Raw genomic sequence first — 17,773 nt, 5'->3', positions numbered from 1 at the left:
CTTCTAGCCCTGATAGCTGATCCCCAGTCTGGAAGAGGAGTCAGAAAGACTATAGCCGGCTTCTTAAATGCCACCAGATCTTTAGTCTCATGGATTATGTGGTCCATAGAATTATAGATATGGTAGGCAAAGGCTCAGCTTCTGTAATGGAATATGAAAATGACCTTGGGAAAGGGAGGAAGGGGAAAGGAAGGGAGAGTCTCAGACTAGTCAATGGTCACATAGTAGTCCAGTGATGGCAAACCTTTTGTGGCTCGCGTGCCAAAAGTGGGGGGAGCGCAGGGGGGTCATGCACAGTCATTGCACATCCATAATGCTATGTGCACGCTCACATGACCAGCGTTCCCCCCATTTTTGGTGTACTTTTTTAGCCCTCCCCATGTACCAGAGGCTTTATAGGAGTCTGGGGAGAGTGAAAACAGCCCCTCCCCGGAGGCCCTCCGGAGCTTCCCTGAAGGCTCCAGAGGGTGAAAAATGGCCTCAAAGAAGCCCGAAGTCAGCTGGCCAGCACGTGCATGTGTGCTGGCCACCTGAAAGGGCAGCACCTCGCGTGCCCGGACAAATGGCTCTGCGTGCCACCTGTGGCACATGTGCCATAGGTTCACCATCACAGTAATAGGCAATAGAACCTGTAGAACTAATCGAAGGATCACATACATCTCAGAAGGGACCACCTCTAGTTACTTGGACTGTAAAGGCAAGAGGAAGAGGGGAGAGATGTACTTTCAAACTTGCCAGATTCTGTTCATGTGACTTTACAATAAATATAGAGCTAGTACTTTTGACTATGATTCTTATCTTGACTATCTCACCAGGCTGACAACTTCCCTGGTTCTGCTACCTCCCAGCTCTGGGAATCTGTTGTAAAGGAGCTATTACAAAGGAGCTATGCCCTTGTGAGATGGTCAAAACTAACCTTGCCAGCCCCATCTCAGTTAAGGAGAGTGATTGCCAGGTTTTCCTACCACTGGTGCAGTGGTGGGTTCTGGATCCCGGTGCAACCGGTATGGTGCAATGGGGCTGGGCATCCACCACATGCACACACTTGCTGTGTGCACACGCTCGCTGCGCGCACATGTGTATCTACTGCCCGCGATGCTCTGCAATGCCTCCGCAATGCTCCAGCTGCTCGGTGGAGTGTCGCGCAGGCACTGTACGCTCTGTGCGCATGCGCGGAAGGCCCAAACAGCTCAAATACAGGTAAGGAGCGCGGGCAGGTGGACCCTCCGGAGCACTGTACCGGAACAGTATAATAAAACGTGCTGAGATAGAAGTTAAAAGGAAAAATACGAATTCCTAGTAATTCTTAATGCTGATCAAGTAACAAAGCACAGCCGTAGTTCAACTTGATTTCATCTGTCAAAAATAAGGCAAGGAGACCATCCTTACCTTGCCAAGTGATCCCATTCCTGTGTAAAGTTTTCTAAAAACGTTTCTACCACATTTAAACAATCATGATATTCTGTTGTTCTCTGAAAATCTTCTTTTCTACGTAAGAGCACGTTGCTGGTTTGAAGGCAAAGATCAAGCCAATAGTTGCTCAAGCGCCCTACTTCCTTGTGTTCTGGTGACTCCTGCCCTTCTGTCAATTTGCTCACTTTTTCAGTCACTGCAGTCAAAACTGTCTGTTTAGACTGCAACTGCTGGCTGAAGTCCTTAATATTAGGAGATACAAAAAAAATAGCAAGAAAGAATTCTGTTAACATTTAAAAAGGGTTACTGAATTATGTTTCAGATTCTATGACAAAGCCATGAATTAAGGCAAATTCATTTATCCCTTTCAAGAGATTATAATATTTTTTGTTTTGCTGACTCCTTTGGCAGCAAAATGGTAAGACTTTTAAAATAACAGAATAATAGAGTTGGAAGGGATCTTGGAAGTCTTCTAGTCCAATTCCTGTTCAAGCAGGAAACCCAATGCCATTTAAGACAACTGATCCTTCCATCAGCATTTGACTCATCTCTATCATAGTCCAGAAACTATCAAACTATAGCTTGTAGACCAAATCTGTTCCACCACCTGTTTTTGTATTGCCTGAGAACTAAGAGTGAGTGGGTAGATGAGCAGGTCATCCCCATGCCCAAGCTTCAGCTGAGCTCAAGGTCAAGGAAAGGGGCTGAGGACTGGAGTAACTTGGGTAATGGCAGCAGTCTATCAATGGCCTCCTTGCTGCTGGTTGACACTGCCCAAGGGCTGCCACACTCCTTGGACTGCAAACTTGCCAGATACAACTGTAGAGTTGAAGGAAGGGTTGGATCTAGCCCTTTACAGCAGGGATCCCCAACCTCCAGGCTATGGCCCAGTTCCAGGGTGAGGCTCATTGGGCCATGCAAGGGGTGAGCAAGCATGCCCACCACTTGTGCAAATGGAGTTGCTCATGTGCATGTGCACCTGCCACTTGTGCAGAACAATCCCCTCTCCCCACCCTCATTGCCACCGCTGGTTCTCTGCAGAGCTGGAAAGGTTTGGGGTCACTGTTTTATAGTACAGAAAAAGTTTGCCATGCCCTGTCTTAATGTCATACTTGAGAAGTATTTTAGAAATATATTCCAGGTCTGGAAGTAGTTATTTTTACACATATTCTTTAATTATATATTCGTTTAGTTAAATAGATTCCCAAATACTAAATCTCTTTAGCAATAATGCTGAACCCTTCAGCTTGCTGTAAATAGTTTTTCTTCCTTGAATAGGTTCCATGTGATCATTTGATCGTTCTTCCTACTAATTCAATATCTTAATGCTGGACTATACTGTTGTATATATTCCATTTTCAGAATTTTTTGGATGAGTAACTGTAATTGCAACATAATGCACTTGGAATTTTAGGTACTTGATTTTATAATTTATTTCCTGAAATTTTATTTTCTTGCATCTTTTTTATTTTAACTCGAGAATCTCTTATTTTACGGATTATATTGGATTTTAGGGAAACAAATTCAGTTACATAATTTTAAAAAATGCTTTTCAATTCTGTCACTTCTAAAAATAATATAACCTAAATGATAAAATGCTATTCCTGTTCCTATTCTTTCCAAGTGCCTCCATTTGTTCAAAATAAATAATATAGAACAGAAAGGTGCATGTTTCAAATGAATTGTAAGAAAAGTGTCTCGGTTTCTGAAGTGCAGCAATTTTGCTGCAGTTCATTAAAGCAAGTGGTCTTTTTCAGGTGAGCTTTAAAAATGTTACTGCTGGTTAATTTTCTATTGTCACAAAGAGGCCAGGCAATCTCATAAGTAAGCTATTAATTATGTATTTCTTGTTAATAAAATAAGAGATTCTCCTTACCTTCACCTGTAAAACCATATTATGAGCAATATTTAATTCCAGCTCTGCCCCCCGTCTCTTCATATTCTGTAGCTGCTGTTCTGCATCCTGGAAATAAATCCAAAGTTCTTCTTTCATTTGCTTTATTTCTTCCCAGCCCTGAGCAAGATACTGGGAGTTCATTATCCTATCTTCAATCTGGAAAATACAGGGAGGAATAATGGAAATATTTTAATGTAATTAATTCAGAGCTGTCTTAGAGGTACACTATCCATTTATGTAGGTCAGGAGATTTACATTAGAAGGGGGTGGGGAGACAACCTATATGAGTGGAAGATAAACAGAGCATGCATAAGTCTCTAATGCTCATGTTATATGAGTTCTATGCACACGAATTCTATACAAAACAGTTGTAACCATCCTTAATAACAGTTAAACATCAATACAGATTCAATCTGAAAAAAAAATGTGAATTAATGTAGCATCCTTAATAAGTCAGATGAAGCTCATTGTCAGGAAACAACAGATTTTCTAAAAGAATTAAAACATAACACATGAATATCTTTGAATTCTGTCCCGAGTTATATTCTTTCCTCTTTCTTTATTATCTTTCATTCTGAAGGAAACAACCACTGCAAGCATGACTGTTTCTTTATTACTTAATTAGTGAGAAAGTAAGATAATCACATGTCTAAGAAGAAGGAGAGAACAGCTGCTACCATTTATCCCATACAATCTCCTTTGTTAATTGAAGTACAGTAGTCAACTCTTCAAACCAATATTACCTAATATGAACCTGTAAAAAACATAATTACATGTCTAAGAAGAATTACAAACAGCTGTTATAGTTTATCCCATACCGTTTGCTTTGTTACTTGAATATCTGTTGCTGCATTTTTTATTGTGCTGTCTGATAAATCATCAATGGAGCATAATAGATCCAGATAGGTGTTTGCCTGCTCTTGCAGGGCTCTAAAATGTTTAACCTAAAAAGAGTAAGAAAAGTTTATCAACAAAACATAGATTTTCAATTTCCCCTGAAAATGCTTTGAAAGTTATAAAACATAGCAACATTGCTACTTTAAAAAAATAGTGCAAAATAATAAACTGCTCATGGTATTAATATAAATGACTCATTTATTTATGTAAATATTAATAAAGTAACCCAGGGACTCTGTATTGATTATGTATCTGCATTGTGCACAACATTAAAAATATGAATAGTTCAGATTACATTTAGCTTTTTAATTAAAAGTAACTTTGACTTCAACAGATATCTATCTCTCTCCTTTCCCCCCTCCCTCTCCCCCCTCCCTCTCCCTCTCTCTCTGTGTAATGTATCTTTTGATGGATTACCCAACTGAGGTTTGAATCATTTATTGGCTTCACTGAAGAAAAAGGACAATTTTGCTTTTTACTGCAGAATTAAAAACAACAGTCTGACTGTCTAAACACACTATTTTCCATCTGAACACAGCAATCCACTGTATGGTTTCTTTCTGTAGGTCTTAATAAAGCCCAGTCTTCATAGCATTGTAATCTGAAATATTATCTTTTGAAGTCTGTTTTGCTAAAAGAAAAATGTCACTTTTATATCCGCAGAGTAAACTTAGAACAATTATTAATGGCAATAGAAATGCCATTAAGTTTCATGGATCTATTCCATGTTAAATTTATAAGCATCATATTTTAAAGATTGAAGTTTGGTAAATAGCCAAAAATATCATTTTGGAAAAATGATCTCATATTAAAAGTAGCTAGTAAAATAAGCATTAAGTTATCATGGACATTTCTCTCTGTTTGTATGTCTTTATCACATTTATTAGTTATAACATAATCAATTTAACAAATGCCATAAACAAGTGAGCTTGTTTTGCTTAGCGATTGTTTTCAGATCACTAGGGCAGGAATGAAGAGGTTTTCGATGACCAAAGGACATGCTTAACATTTGTTAAGAATCTGGGGCCCCTATAATATACAGTAAGAGTGAGAGAGTAATGCACAATGGCTGAGATGATATCATATGTTTATCCTATTCATTGAGTTTGTTCAAGGAGGTTCATATACAGTTGACCTAAGATTGTCTTTTGGGAAAGCAGAGTTGACACTTCTTTTTTTTTATTTTTAAACAAACATAAAACATAAAAACCATCCTCCAGTTATATACAGTGTGTTGATTGGTTACAAAACTTTTATACTTCCTTACCATAGTCTTCACTTACAATTTATATAGAATCTCATATTATCAATCTAATATATATGTATACAATTATTATCATTATTAAACATTTACTTGACTATAACTATTATTCCTTTTATGTGAAATATTCTAAATTTAGAATAAATTTACATTATGGCATTTCATTACATCATCCTAAAACCATCCAGTAATATTACATCTTTATATTGTATTCTGTATAAAATTGTTTATCTTTGGTTACAAAACTTTTGTGCATCCTCTCCATAATCCTCACTTACAATTTATACAAAATTTCATATTATCTACCTAATATATATAGATATATATGCAGGTCTTGACGTATTTGGGTCTTTTCCCATGTAAGATTGAGAGTATCTTGGCGACGTTTCGATGAGGTCCCGCTCGCACAGGCACGAGGCCGAAGACACCAGCCTGAAGATGATGAGTGGGAAGGGAAAAGACACCAATACACCAAAACCTGCATACCTGTACCAGTGAAAATCTATACACACACACACACACACACACACACACTGTTATCATTATTAATCATTTATTAGACTATAACTATTATTACTTCATTTTATGCATAATATTCTAAGTTTAACTTAATTTAAATTAATTTTTATTATAGCATTTCATTACATCATCCTGTATCCATCCAATAGTAATGCAATCTTATATCATTTGCCATTTGTAGAATTTGTGTTCTAATTGCTTTCTTGGTAGATCTTATGTGCACTTCTCTTCGCAACTTGTTTTTCACAGCATATCTTGTAAAGACTCGGAACCCCTCGCCTGTTCCTTCCATCAACTTCCCTTTGGTTATCACCGATGCTTCTGCTAGAATTTCTTTTATTACTTCTGCCAAATTTTCTCTCTTTTCTTCTTCTATATTCTGGAATCTGAGATAAAATTCTGATCTGTCGTTTTCCCATTCCAATATTCCACTGTTGTCTTTTTCAACCATGCTCAATTTTCTGTCAATATCTCCAATTTTCTTGTCTCTTTGTTCATTTTTTTCTTCTATTTTTTGAAATCTGTCCTCGCATTTCATCATCGTTTGGTAAATATTGTCAATTTTTTCATCTATTTTTCCTGTTCTTTGTTCAATATTTCAATTCTCTTTTCAATGCTCTCTGTTCTTACTTGTATTTTTTGTATTTCTTGCATAATCATCTGCAATGTCACTTCCTTTTCTTTTTCGTGCTGCGACATCATCTATATTGATCTTTTCCTCCAGATAGTAAACACTGCCACTATATAGAATCCAAGGCTTTTTTATTAAGTTCCAAACAAGTTCACTGCAATCTTCTTTCTTTCAAATCAAAGCTTTCTTTTCATTCCAATCCAGCTACTGATAGTACCCAGGAGGAACACCTGTATAAACAATATGTGCTCATCCTGCTATCATTTTCAATAAACAAGCACAGAGACCTTGAAATGTAGATCAAATGCTCAAAGAAAGAAAAGAAAAACAATGTTTCCAAGCCTCCAAGTGGCAATGTTACTTCTTTTCATCTACTTTTACTTTTCTCTTTATATTCCAAACTTAAAGAAAAAAAGAAAAATTCTTAAAAAGGAAATGCAATAGAATGTTGAAAAAGAAAGAAAGTCTTAAACAATAAGTATTAAAAAAAGAAAATTAGAAGGAGGAAAAAAACCATCCAATTTAAAAAATAAGAAGCATTTGTAAAAATTCCATCAATAAAAGGATTAAAAAGAAAAAATAATACAGCTAAGTTTGACTCAGGCTTAATCTCGCAGCTTAACCTCTTCTGTCTTCAATTTTAATTTTACTTTTGATCTGTTTGGGTATTCTCTTCTCTAATAATAACATTTATCTCACCAATCAGACACACTTTCTCTCCCTCTTTCCTTCCATTCTGGAGATGTCCCAACTTTCAGCAGTTTTAATGGCTGCTTCTCTGTGGCTGGAAAAAAGGGCTTCTCCTGGATCTACCGGGGACTTTGCAATGTTCCTGGGATCAGCCGGATGTGCCCTTCTCTATCATCATCTCTAAGGGATGGTTTAGGTCCAAAAGGACAGTCCAGCAGCAGAGGTAGCGATGGCGATCCTGGAGCTCCAAGATTGCACGCCGTACCATTGCGACGTCATCCCTGCCTCCCAGGAAAGCAGAGTTGACACTTCTAATGAGTTTATCAATCTCTGGAATATACTCCCTGTGCCCTTGCTGATATTTAAAAAACTCTTTAAAATGAACCTACAGCTCAAATAAGTAGTGTTGGCTGTTGAAAAAAAAATTAAGGTCAAACTTAATTTCTTGGCTAGGAGATATTGGAAAATTACAGGACTGAAGGTTAGAGTAGATAATGAAGAGGAGAGGAGGGGAGAGTGGAGGGGAGTAGAAAGAAGTACAGAGGAGAGGAATATTTCCATTTAGACTGCTGATACCTGCTTAATGGCATCTGCTGAACTAGAAGGTCGATGAGGATTGGCCTTTAACTCTGGACAAACTGTACAGAGCCAAGCTTGGCATTGCTGAAAAGTATCCTGATGGTTAACATGTTTCTGGAGTTCATGCTCCAAACTTTGATACACCTACAAGAAATAATAAGAAGAAGTAAGAATTCCTTTAATTTTAATGATCTTACTAACTGAAAATGGGCCCTTGGCCAAAAATATAGTCTGGACTGTAGAAATCATTGAATATTTATTAACACTAATTAATATAAAATGTATATTTCCTATACATTATTCCTCAGTTTGTCTTGCAATATTCTACTTTTGTAAATGTCTATGAAGATTCTCAGCCATCCAGGTCATGGTTGTCTCAAAGGTGCTTTTTCAAAAGCACCTTTGAGACTTTGTTTTTCCTTGAAGACTGAAGAAGCTTCTTGGAGGAGAAGCAAAACGTCTTCAAGAAAAAACGAAGTCCAGTTGTCCTTCCAAAAAGCAACTTTGGGACTACTTTTGTAAATATTTTCAAAGTCCCCCCCCCCCCCCAATTATTATTAAATTCATTTTTCAGAAACTGTTAATAAACTATCTCAGTATCTTACTTATTTTGAGCCAGCTTCTACCTAATTGCCACCACTTGGTTCCTGTATCCCCTACTAAGTATTAAAAGATTGATGCTTACTTTTTTAGTTGTGCTACAGATGGCTGAATAGCTATCTCTCGTTCCCTGCAGCTGGGTTTCTATATTTTGTTTAAATTTTGCTTGGAGATGTTCTGCACACTCTTTGATTAAAGAGTCTCCCTTGCTCTTAAGGATGTTCAGGCGATCTTCAAATCCAGCTATTTCTTCCATCGTTGCCTAAAACATTATGATGTAGTCTTACATTACAGGTAGATCAGAATGCTCTTAAATGACAGGAAAATACATTACAATTGAATGCTAATGGAAAAATGCTTAACAATATGTTACAGGAGTATTGGAGCAGAGACTGTAAAAGATATACTTAAATTTCTGCATTGAGTAGAGAATTTGTACCTAAAGGAATCATTGGTGGTGCAGTGGTTACAATGCAGTATTGCAGGCTACTTCTGCTATAGGTAGCAGTTTGGCAGTTCGATTCTCACTAGCTCAAGGTTGATTCAGCCTTCCATCCTTCCGAGGTCGCTACAATGAGGACCCAGACTATTGGGGGAAATATGTTGACTCTATAAAACCACTTAGAGAGGGTTGTAAAGCACTGTGAAATGGTATATAAGTCCAAGTGCTATTGCTAAGTGTCATCTTCCTAGTTTATGAAGTTATTTATGTACTGATCAGATAATTCTAAAAATATTATCAGGAACCCTAACTCATTTGTTCATTTTTGAAAGTTTTTTAAAAATACATGAATAAGCTTTTTATGGCTTATAATTTTATAATATTGTATTTTTTTTTAAAAAAAACAGCTTTTCATTCACCTTTATCCTTTTTTTAATTACCAAGGAAACTTAGTAGTTAGCATTACATAAAATCTAATAAAATGAAACATTCTGTAATTTATGAGAAAAACCTGTATAAGATTATAGTCTACAAAGGAAGCTGTATACAAGAATTTACATTATTAATCAACAAAAAATATAGGATTATTTATGTATTACAAAAACTGCATATAATGTTCACTGAAAATCATCTAATGTTTGAGGAAGGTGGTAGTCTTTTTCTTAAGTATAGAAACAGTGAATACATATGGTTTCTATGTACACCTGTATGTATGTATGTGTATGTATGTATGTATGTATGTATATTGTTTCCCTATCTGTAGACAGTAATAAAAATAACTAATTGTCAAAATCTTAATTTGATTTATTTAAATGTTTGCTGTCTTGTTTTTTGTAAAAAAACAATAGAAAATGATTTATATAGGATATATTTTCTATTTTATTTTCAACTGTTAATCTTTGAGAACACTTTTCAAAGAACAGCTACGAATATTAGAAGACTAACAGTTGTTTACTTGAACTACAAACTACAGTAACCATCTCTCCTACTAGAGTGTTGTTGATTATATAGAGCTACCTTGTGACTGGCTAATTGTTGTGTTATCACTTCTAGATCACTGTTCTCCATGAGTTCAGGGGTAATCAGCCTGCTGGACATCTGCAATAACCACTTTTCCACTTCCTGTAAGACACTATTATAGTCTTCATGTTGTTTCACTTTCTCCTCCAAGCTTGCAACTTGCATCTGCATTAACAGAAATCAGATACTTTTCAGTTGTTTCAAATGAGAATAGTCGCAGATCTTCATTCTGAAAAGTTCAACTGCCAGTTTTCTTAGTCATCAGTATGACAATACTTTTTTATTTCATTTGTAAACTTCTACCTTAAATAAGATATTTTATATGATGTTGACTCATTTCTCAGCACAAGATCAGGTTCAACTGGATTTTAAGTGGTTCAAAAATTACTCTCAGAAAACAGAACTCTCTTCTCATAAATGAAATATAGTTAGATTAATGTAGACAATCCACATTACAAACATATTATTTTAATAAAAAGTATTAATATTGTATATCTGGTTAAAAATACCTTTGCTGTGTTGCAGAGCTCCTGGTATTCATTCTGAAGTTTTTGAATATTCTTAGCTACATTAGTGTCACAGATCAATTCAAGAAGGCTTTCTCCTTTTTCCACAACAGATTTGATTAAAGGTTCGTGGGATAGTATGGTCTGCTGCACTGTCTAAAATTAAAATCCAGTTAAACATGTTTTTAAAAAATACAATGTACAAAAATTAATATAGATGGAAAATCACATTCTCTTTATGGGAGAGAAAGCAAAATATATATCATATTAAACAAATAAACTCATTTGAAGTTTACTCCTTTCAGAACTTTATCCATATTAACACGAAGATGATCGAAGGAATCTTGTATTTTCCCATTATATATATTTTTAAAAAGTCTATTCGGTGGCATTTGTACACTAGAGATCTTTTGAAATGTAAACAAAGAGAAAAACTTGATAAATTTCCACTTTTTAGAGTTACAAAAAAAAAAGTCGTGGTGGCCCAGTGGTTATAATGCAGTACTGCAGGCTAACTCTGTTCACATTGCCAGGAGTTCGATTCCCTCAATCCTGACTGGCTCAAGGTTGACTCAGCCTTCCGTCCTTCTGAGGTTGGTAAAATGGGAACTCAGATTGTTGGGGGCAATATGCTGACTCTGTCAGCTGCTTAGAAAATGCTTTTAAGCACTGTCAAGCGCTATATAGGTGTAATTGCTATTGCTATTAGGACAAGAGTTTAACATTCACAATGTGAAGATTAGTCAGGAAAAAGAATCTCACTAACCAGCATTAGAAATACAGGGACACTGGAAAGTGTTTGTTGGATCACATTGCATGACTGCAGCTTAGGAAGACCACTGAAATTTTGTAATGATTATATTGATAATATTATGTTTAAGAATGGGTATTTAATAAGAAAGCATCAGTAAAATTTAGATTGTCAAACTGGATATCTGAAAATATCTACCAAGAATTAAGTTTCTAATTGAAGAATCATTTCATTTTGTAAGGCACAACATTATCTTTACCTTGTATTTTGATAACTGTGCCTTCTTCTCATATAATTCCATTTTGGGATCCACTGTATTGTGCAGTATGATTTGATAATCTGTTAGCCACTGTGTCTGTATTTTGTATTTATCTAAGAATTCCTTTGTTAAGTGGAGACATTTCTCTATGGTTGTACTTTCTTTTCTGATAGAGCAAGTCATTTCATCAAGTTGTTCTACATAATCACTGATTTGTTTCTTTAGTTGTTCAGCTTCATTTTCCTCAATGTACTTAATAGCTCTTTCTCCCTTCTCACGGGCGGATTTGAGCAAACTGTGACCAATGTCCATGTCACTCATGAGATCCTATGAACAAAAAAGCACAATATTTAAAATTAAAATAAACCATTTGTGCAAATTCAAAGATATTCTATTGCTGGAAATTGGTTCACTTGATCATATTTTGATTTATCCTGAATTCAAACAGGATTTCTGATCATGCACAGAGCACTTCAAATTCTCTCTGAGGCATGAGCAATCAACCAGGAATATGTAAATTATAACATTTTGTCAAAATCAGAAAATAATTACATTAAATTAAATAATGTAAAGCAATTTAAGCCAACAAGATTATAGTTGGCTTAAAGTGGACAATATTTAACTCTACTTGTATTTAGCCACAGAGTTGGCAGCTCTTAATTAATATTTGTATGTGAGTAGAAGTGATATAGTAACAAGACATCATCATGTGTATCTATTTTTTTCTGTAGCTTTCAATATATCCTTCTTACATATTATTAATATAATTCCAATTATGTCCCTATATGTGCTTCTATATATATTATCATGGAAAAACAGAATATTTTGAGGTTACATGGCATATAAATTTAATAAATAAAAATAAATAAAATTTAACTAGCATTTTACACATCAGTACTTCTATAGTAATTTAATTATTGCACATAAATGCTTATTTAGCATTTTAAAAAGGCTAAACTGAAAATTATGGAAAGATATACAAGCTTTCAGGAAAATGCCATATCATCTATTATCAGTATTTCAAATTCTAAAACATTATGTTACTGAAACAGAGCATCTTTCAAATAGTATCTTAGAATTCTTGCTATATCACAGTAATTCATCAGTTTTGTTAACATTTCTTTGAATAAAAAGCAGTGTTAAACAATCTGCCTCACTATTTCAGTTCTCTCTCTCTCTCTCACTCCAGGTATTGTTGCTATTTCACAGCAAAATAGCAAGGTCCAAATCTCATTCTTAATTGTATTTCATTCTCTAAAATATTTCTATAAATCCAGTATTTCTATAAATCAGTGCAAAAGTAATTTTCTAATGTAGGTAGTTTGAAATCTACTGTTAATAGATTTCTACATCTCTGTAGTGCTACATTTATGATATAAACATTAATGTCATGTATGGTTATATTAGATATGGAGTGACAAATTGCAATTGAGTTTACCTCAAGTTTCTGCATTTTTTTCTCCATTAATGTTCTCTCCACTACATCACATTTTGTCACCACATTTCTGAATTGTCTAAGGATAGCTTCAGACCAGTCTTTGTAAGCACTGAAAGCTAGTTCAGATTCTTCCAAACTTCGAATTTCTTCTTCTAGGAATTTCATTTGTTCCTGCAAGCAGATGAGAAGTGAGACTTATTATTCATCCATTTCTTGATACTCACACTCTATTAAACCCACAAAATAGTTGGGAAATCAACTGCTGCTAATAAATCTTTCTTAACACAAACTAGACAAATCTTATGGAATATGTAAACATAAACACTGGCTGTCTTAGTTCACACAGACCATCTATCTTAGAAGGCAAAATTATGCCTTGTTTATGCTGACAATTCAACACCCCTTCAATGTTTCTGTAAAAATGCCTCACATGCTGGAAGGCTAATTGAACTTTGATACCACCTCTAACAAAACATTGTTGTGTCCCAATATTGCACATCTCTTCGTCTGACGTAGGCAGATGACCAAGGATGCAAGATTTGCATGTGCTTCCATTGTATGTTCTGTGATCATACAGTATAATATGTATGCAAGTAGTATTTCTTTGCTGAGAAATCTATTCTCAGTGTCTGGATTACAAGGAATAGCGCCAGGAAACTGTACAAAGGTAGAGTTACCAATGCACCTGAGAAAACTCTTTCATATGCAGTTACATTTTAAGTCTTAACTATATGTTGAAAAAATTGCAACAATGAACTCACAGATGCTATAAGAATTAGTTTGACCTCTTCAGAAAACATTGGTTACTTTTTAATCACCATTTCTATAGGTAATCCTTGACTTACAACCATAATTGAGCCCAACGTTCTTCGCTAAGCAAGATAGTTGTTAAGTGAATTGTGCCCCATTTTATGATCTTTCTTGCCACAGTTGTTAACTAAATCACTGCAATAGTTAAATTAGTAGACTAGTTGTTAAGTGGAAATGTCTTTCCTATTGATTTTGCTTCTAAGGAAGTCGCAAAAGGTGATCACATGACCTCAGGACATTGTAACCATCATAAAAACAAGTCAGTTGTCAAGCATCTGAATTTTGATCACATGACCACAGGGATGCTGCAACAATTGTAAGTGGAAAAAACAGCCATGTCACTTTTTTCAGTGTCACTGTATCTTTGAACAGCTACTAAATCAACTGTTGTAAGTTGAGGACTACCTTTATTTCCTGAATTATCACTTTTTATATAAAAAGAGTTAGAGCTCTTACCTTAGACAATCAGTTATAAAATAGATGAAAATTATAGAGGCAGATTGAGAGCAGTACAGCGTAATATAAATGACTGAAACTAATTTTAGTCTAACTTTCCAGTTGAATATTAATAGCTGATGAGTGATCCTTAGCATAATATTTAGCTGTATAATTAAATCTTCAGACATACAGAGATAAGAGAAGCAGAATTTCTAAAAATAAAGCACTTAAAAGTATATCTTTTAAAAAAATCACTAAATCTTTTCCAATTATTACATGATGCTTTCAGAACATTTTCACTATTTACCAGTACATGAAGAACAAGAGTTTGATATCGAGAAGCAAGTTGGGTTGCTTGTCTTCCCATTCTACTAGAAGTATGAATTTCCTCCAGGAAATGCTGCGCCAACAACCCAATTTCTTCAACTTCATTTTTATAGACTGTTATTTCTTCGTGCCAATTCTGATATAAAGAAATATTTTAAAAATATTTCAGAAATGACATAAATGTAATTTATAGAATTTTTTAAAATAACACAAATATGGAAATATCTCAATTTATAAAATCAAGAATTATAAGCCTGGGGTTTTAATTTACAGAATATTTATAGACTATTATAGACTGGACACACATTACGGAAAGACACAACATTCTTTAGATATTAAATAGAGAACTTGGTGAAGCAGAATCTTGTTATTGCATAGGTAGTACTAAATACATTTTTATGAAGGAGTTTTTCCTGTTTTATTGTACATTAGCTTTCCAAATATCAGTCAGTTCTCATATGTAAATCCAAAAGGCCTACTCTGTCAACAGTATTTCCTTTGTACTCAAATATTCAAAGATTATTCCATTGACTCATACAAACTCCCTTTCTTCTTACCCATAAGACTTTCACATAGTTGACTTTACTGCTTTCTAATGTTTCTAATTCTTCCCATCAACATAACCCATTCATCTCTCTATATCTTGAGCCTATATAAAGATACCTAGTTAATTTGAGTTGCTGTCTGGTAAGGAACACAGCAAAAGGCATTTTGCTGCAAACTTTGATGCACACTAAACTAATCAACATTTCTCAAATTAAATTAAGATTTATTTTGTTTTTAGCAATTTTAAGTTTTTCTCTATAAAGATTCCTTACTGTGCTTTGTATTTTAAAAACTGTATAAAAATCAGTAGGAACATTCTGATGTAGTAGTGAGAAAGAAAAAGAACATGTTTGGAAAAAAGGACACGAAAATCAATTTCTATTATTTTTCCAAAACTTTAAAATACTTTAAAAATAGAGTGAGAGCCCTTATTTCCAATAGCTATATGCTTAGTATAGTGGTAGACTAAAGAGACAATAAGGTGGATCAAAACTGAAGTACACTTAATATACCCAAGCTTAATATTTCTTTTCTTCCTCTCTCCATCCCTCCTTCCCCTCCTCTCTTCAAAAAATATCTCCATTTCATGTTGTTGTTGTTAGTTGCGAAGTCATGTCCGACCCATTGCGACTCCGTGGACAACATTCCTTCAGGCCTTCCTGTCCTCTACCATCTCCTGGAGTCCATTTAAACTCCATTTCATACAATGTATAAATAGGTTTGGCTCATACCAAACAATAATAATAAATCATATTTAGCTTAAGAATATAAAGATATCTGCATAGAAATGAATGTCAGATTTCAGTTGTATGAATTATCAATGACCGCAATAAACAGAAAGAAATTATTATTGGTGCTCATATATTGTAAAATTTCCTCACCTTTAATTGCTGAAGCTGGATTTCCTTTGTGGCTTGGTCAGATTGCCGGCTAGTCCTGATATTAACTTTCTCCTCCAGAGTTTTGAGCCACTGATCCATTTTCAGAAATTTATTCTCCATCAGTTTTAGTCTACTTAAAGTAGTATTCAGTTGTACCCTAACGTCAGAAAGCTTGTGTTGGTAGACTGTCCAATCCTGACGGAGGGACTCCAATACTCTTTCCTCCAACTGGGGTGCACCCCATGGAATTACTTCTTCTCTAGCATGGAGTGTAGCATTAAGCAATGCTTGTCCTTCAGCACAATGTACCTGTAATTCCTGAAATGCAAAATTATTGCATATTATACTTTTTAAACCAGATTTTTGTACTAGACTGTTTAAGGTAACATTGTTTCTACAAACCTGGAAAAATATGATTATTATTTCCAAATTATTTTCAAACCATGCAGAGCCCTATAAAGGACCAGAATTTTACATAATATAGCCAATTAACGCAAAATAGTAGTTTTTATTCACAAGCTCAAATGGTTGACTGCTGTTAGTTTGGAAAAAATATAAATTTGCTCAAAGTAAGATTTTTGTGTGCTCTAGACAAATTTAAAACATTAAAAGACGGCCTGACAAAAGACTAACAAACTTGCAGAATGCTGCCTTAGCATTTGATATTGATACTGAAACAAAATGTACCTGAAAAATGGAATCTAATAGACTCCAAATTGAGTGGAGTTTAGAAAACAAAGGATAAACTGCAAGGTAATTATTATTGGGACAAAATTATTCTATAATTCTACCTGGAGTTCTTGGAGTGTTGCTTCGTATCGCTCTGTATCACCTTCAAGGTGTGATAAAGAATTGAGCTTTTCCTGTTCCTTTTCCAACCATACTTCAAAGGCCTTCAAATTCTTTTGGTACTCTTGATGCAAGTGAACGTATCCTTCAGCTTTAGTTATTGTTTCCTATTGTTGTCAAAAATATCCCGTTATGGTATAAATCAACAGACTTTCCTGACACTGACCAAATACGTAACGGTGACAGTTTATTACTGCTTTTCATGTTCTTAAGTAAACCAGTGATTAATAAATAAATAGCTAAGAGATTAATATGCCAGTCTTAGTACTTAGTACTTAATTTATCAAATTAATGGGCACTATTAATAAAAGGGATCCCTTTAACTAATAGAAATGCACATATCAATATACACACATGCATACATATACCCAAACGTTCAAATACTATGAAATTTGTGGGCAAAGAAACAAAGGCATTTCTTTAACACCCTCACTAAACACTTATGGTGAAGGAGAATAAACATAGCATTGTAAACGCAGCAATACCATTATTCTGTCTTTGAGAAGCTGGTATTTCTCACGAAGGTCTTGCAGTTCAAGCTGAGTGACATAATGCTCGGTCATGCCTGTGCTTTTGACTTCAATAGCTTCCAGCAATGTACTGTGACTAAATATTTCTTCTTTAAGTAACTGTAGAGAACAAACATCAATTTAACCACCTAAAATAATATGTATTGTAAACGATATATAATTAGAACCTAACTACAGGAAACAAAAGGATTCACTTTGCCAATGAGACTTTGCCTACAATTATTGGCGGATTAAGATTCACTGTTGCCCTAAGCACTGACAAATCTTGGTGACCCCCTCCTTTGTACATTTGTACATTTGTACATTCGTCATTGTTTTTTTTTCTTTCTCAACTTTGTGGTGCCACCTTTGGACCTGGTGCCCTAAGCACGTGTTTAATGGTTAGTACACCACTGCCTACAATCCTGTTATCATAAAAGAACAAAATGAGGCTACATAGTAAATGTAGTAATTGTAGTTTTTCTGAAGATAATACAAAGCAAAATTTGA

At 34.8% G+C, this 17,773-nt stretch overlaps 1 protein-coding gene across 3 annotated transcripts in view; it reads right to left on the bottom strand.

Moving 5' to 3' along the window:
* The window catches only part of SYNE1 (spectrin repeat containing nuclear envelope protein 1), a 373,011-nt gene that overhangs the window by 165,705 nt on the left and 189,533 nt on the right, over positions 1-17,773 (bottom strand). For all 3 annotated transcript variants that reach the window (XM_087718281.1, XM_087718279.1, XM_087718280.1), the window contains exons 63-75: positions 17,240-17,383; positions 16,697-16,861; positions 15,906-16,223; positions 14,459-14,614; positions 12,904-13,074; positions 11,466-11,792; positions 10,459-10,611; positions 9,947-10,114; positions 8,573-8,749; positions 7,885-8,031; positions 4,129-4,254; positions 3,290-3,466; positions 1,390-1,655 (exon numbers count right to left, since the gene is read on the bottom strand). In XM_087718281.1, coding sequence (XP_087574407.1) covers positions 1,390-1,655; positions 3,290-3,466; positions 4,129-4,254; positions 7,885-8,031; positions 8,573-8,749; positions 9,947-10,114; positions 10,459-10,611; positions 11,466-11,792; positions 12,904-13,074; positions 14,459-14,614; positions 15,906-16,223; positions 16,697-16,861; positions 17,240-17,383 — 2,495 coding nt within the window. The remainder of the gene's footprint in view (positions 1-1,389; positions 1,656-3,289; positions 3,467-4,128; positions 4,255-7,884; positions 8,032-8,572; positions 8,750-9,946; positions 10,115-10,458; positions 10,612-11,465; positions 11,793-12,903; positions 13,075-14,458; positions 14,615-15,905; positions 16,224-16,696; positions 16,862-17,239; positions 17,384-17,773) is intronic.

The sequence above is a fragment of the Thamnophis sirtalis genome, unplaced genomic scaffold, assembly GCF_051295495.1.
Source record: "Thamnophis sirtalis isolate CommonGarterSnake01/CBP01778 unplaced genomic scaffold, rThaSir2_p1.2 scaffold_6, whole genome shotgun sequence".
NCBI classification, from domain to species: domain Eukaryota; kingdom Metazoa; phylum Chordata; class Lepidosauria; order Squamata; family Natricidae; genus Thamnophis; species Thamnophis sirtalis.
The sequence above is the reverse complement of the archived record's forward strand: the minus strand, read 5'-3'. Positions and strand labels throughout refer to the sequence as shown.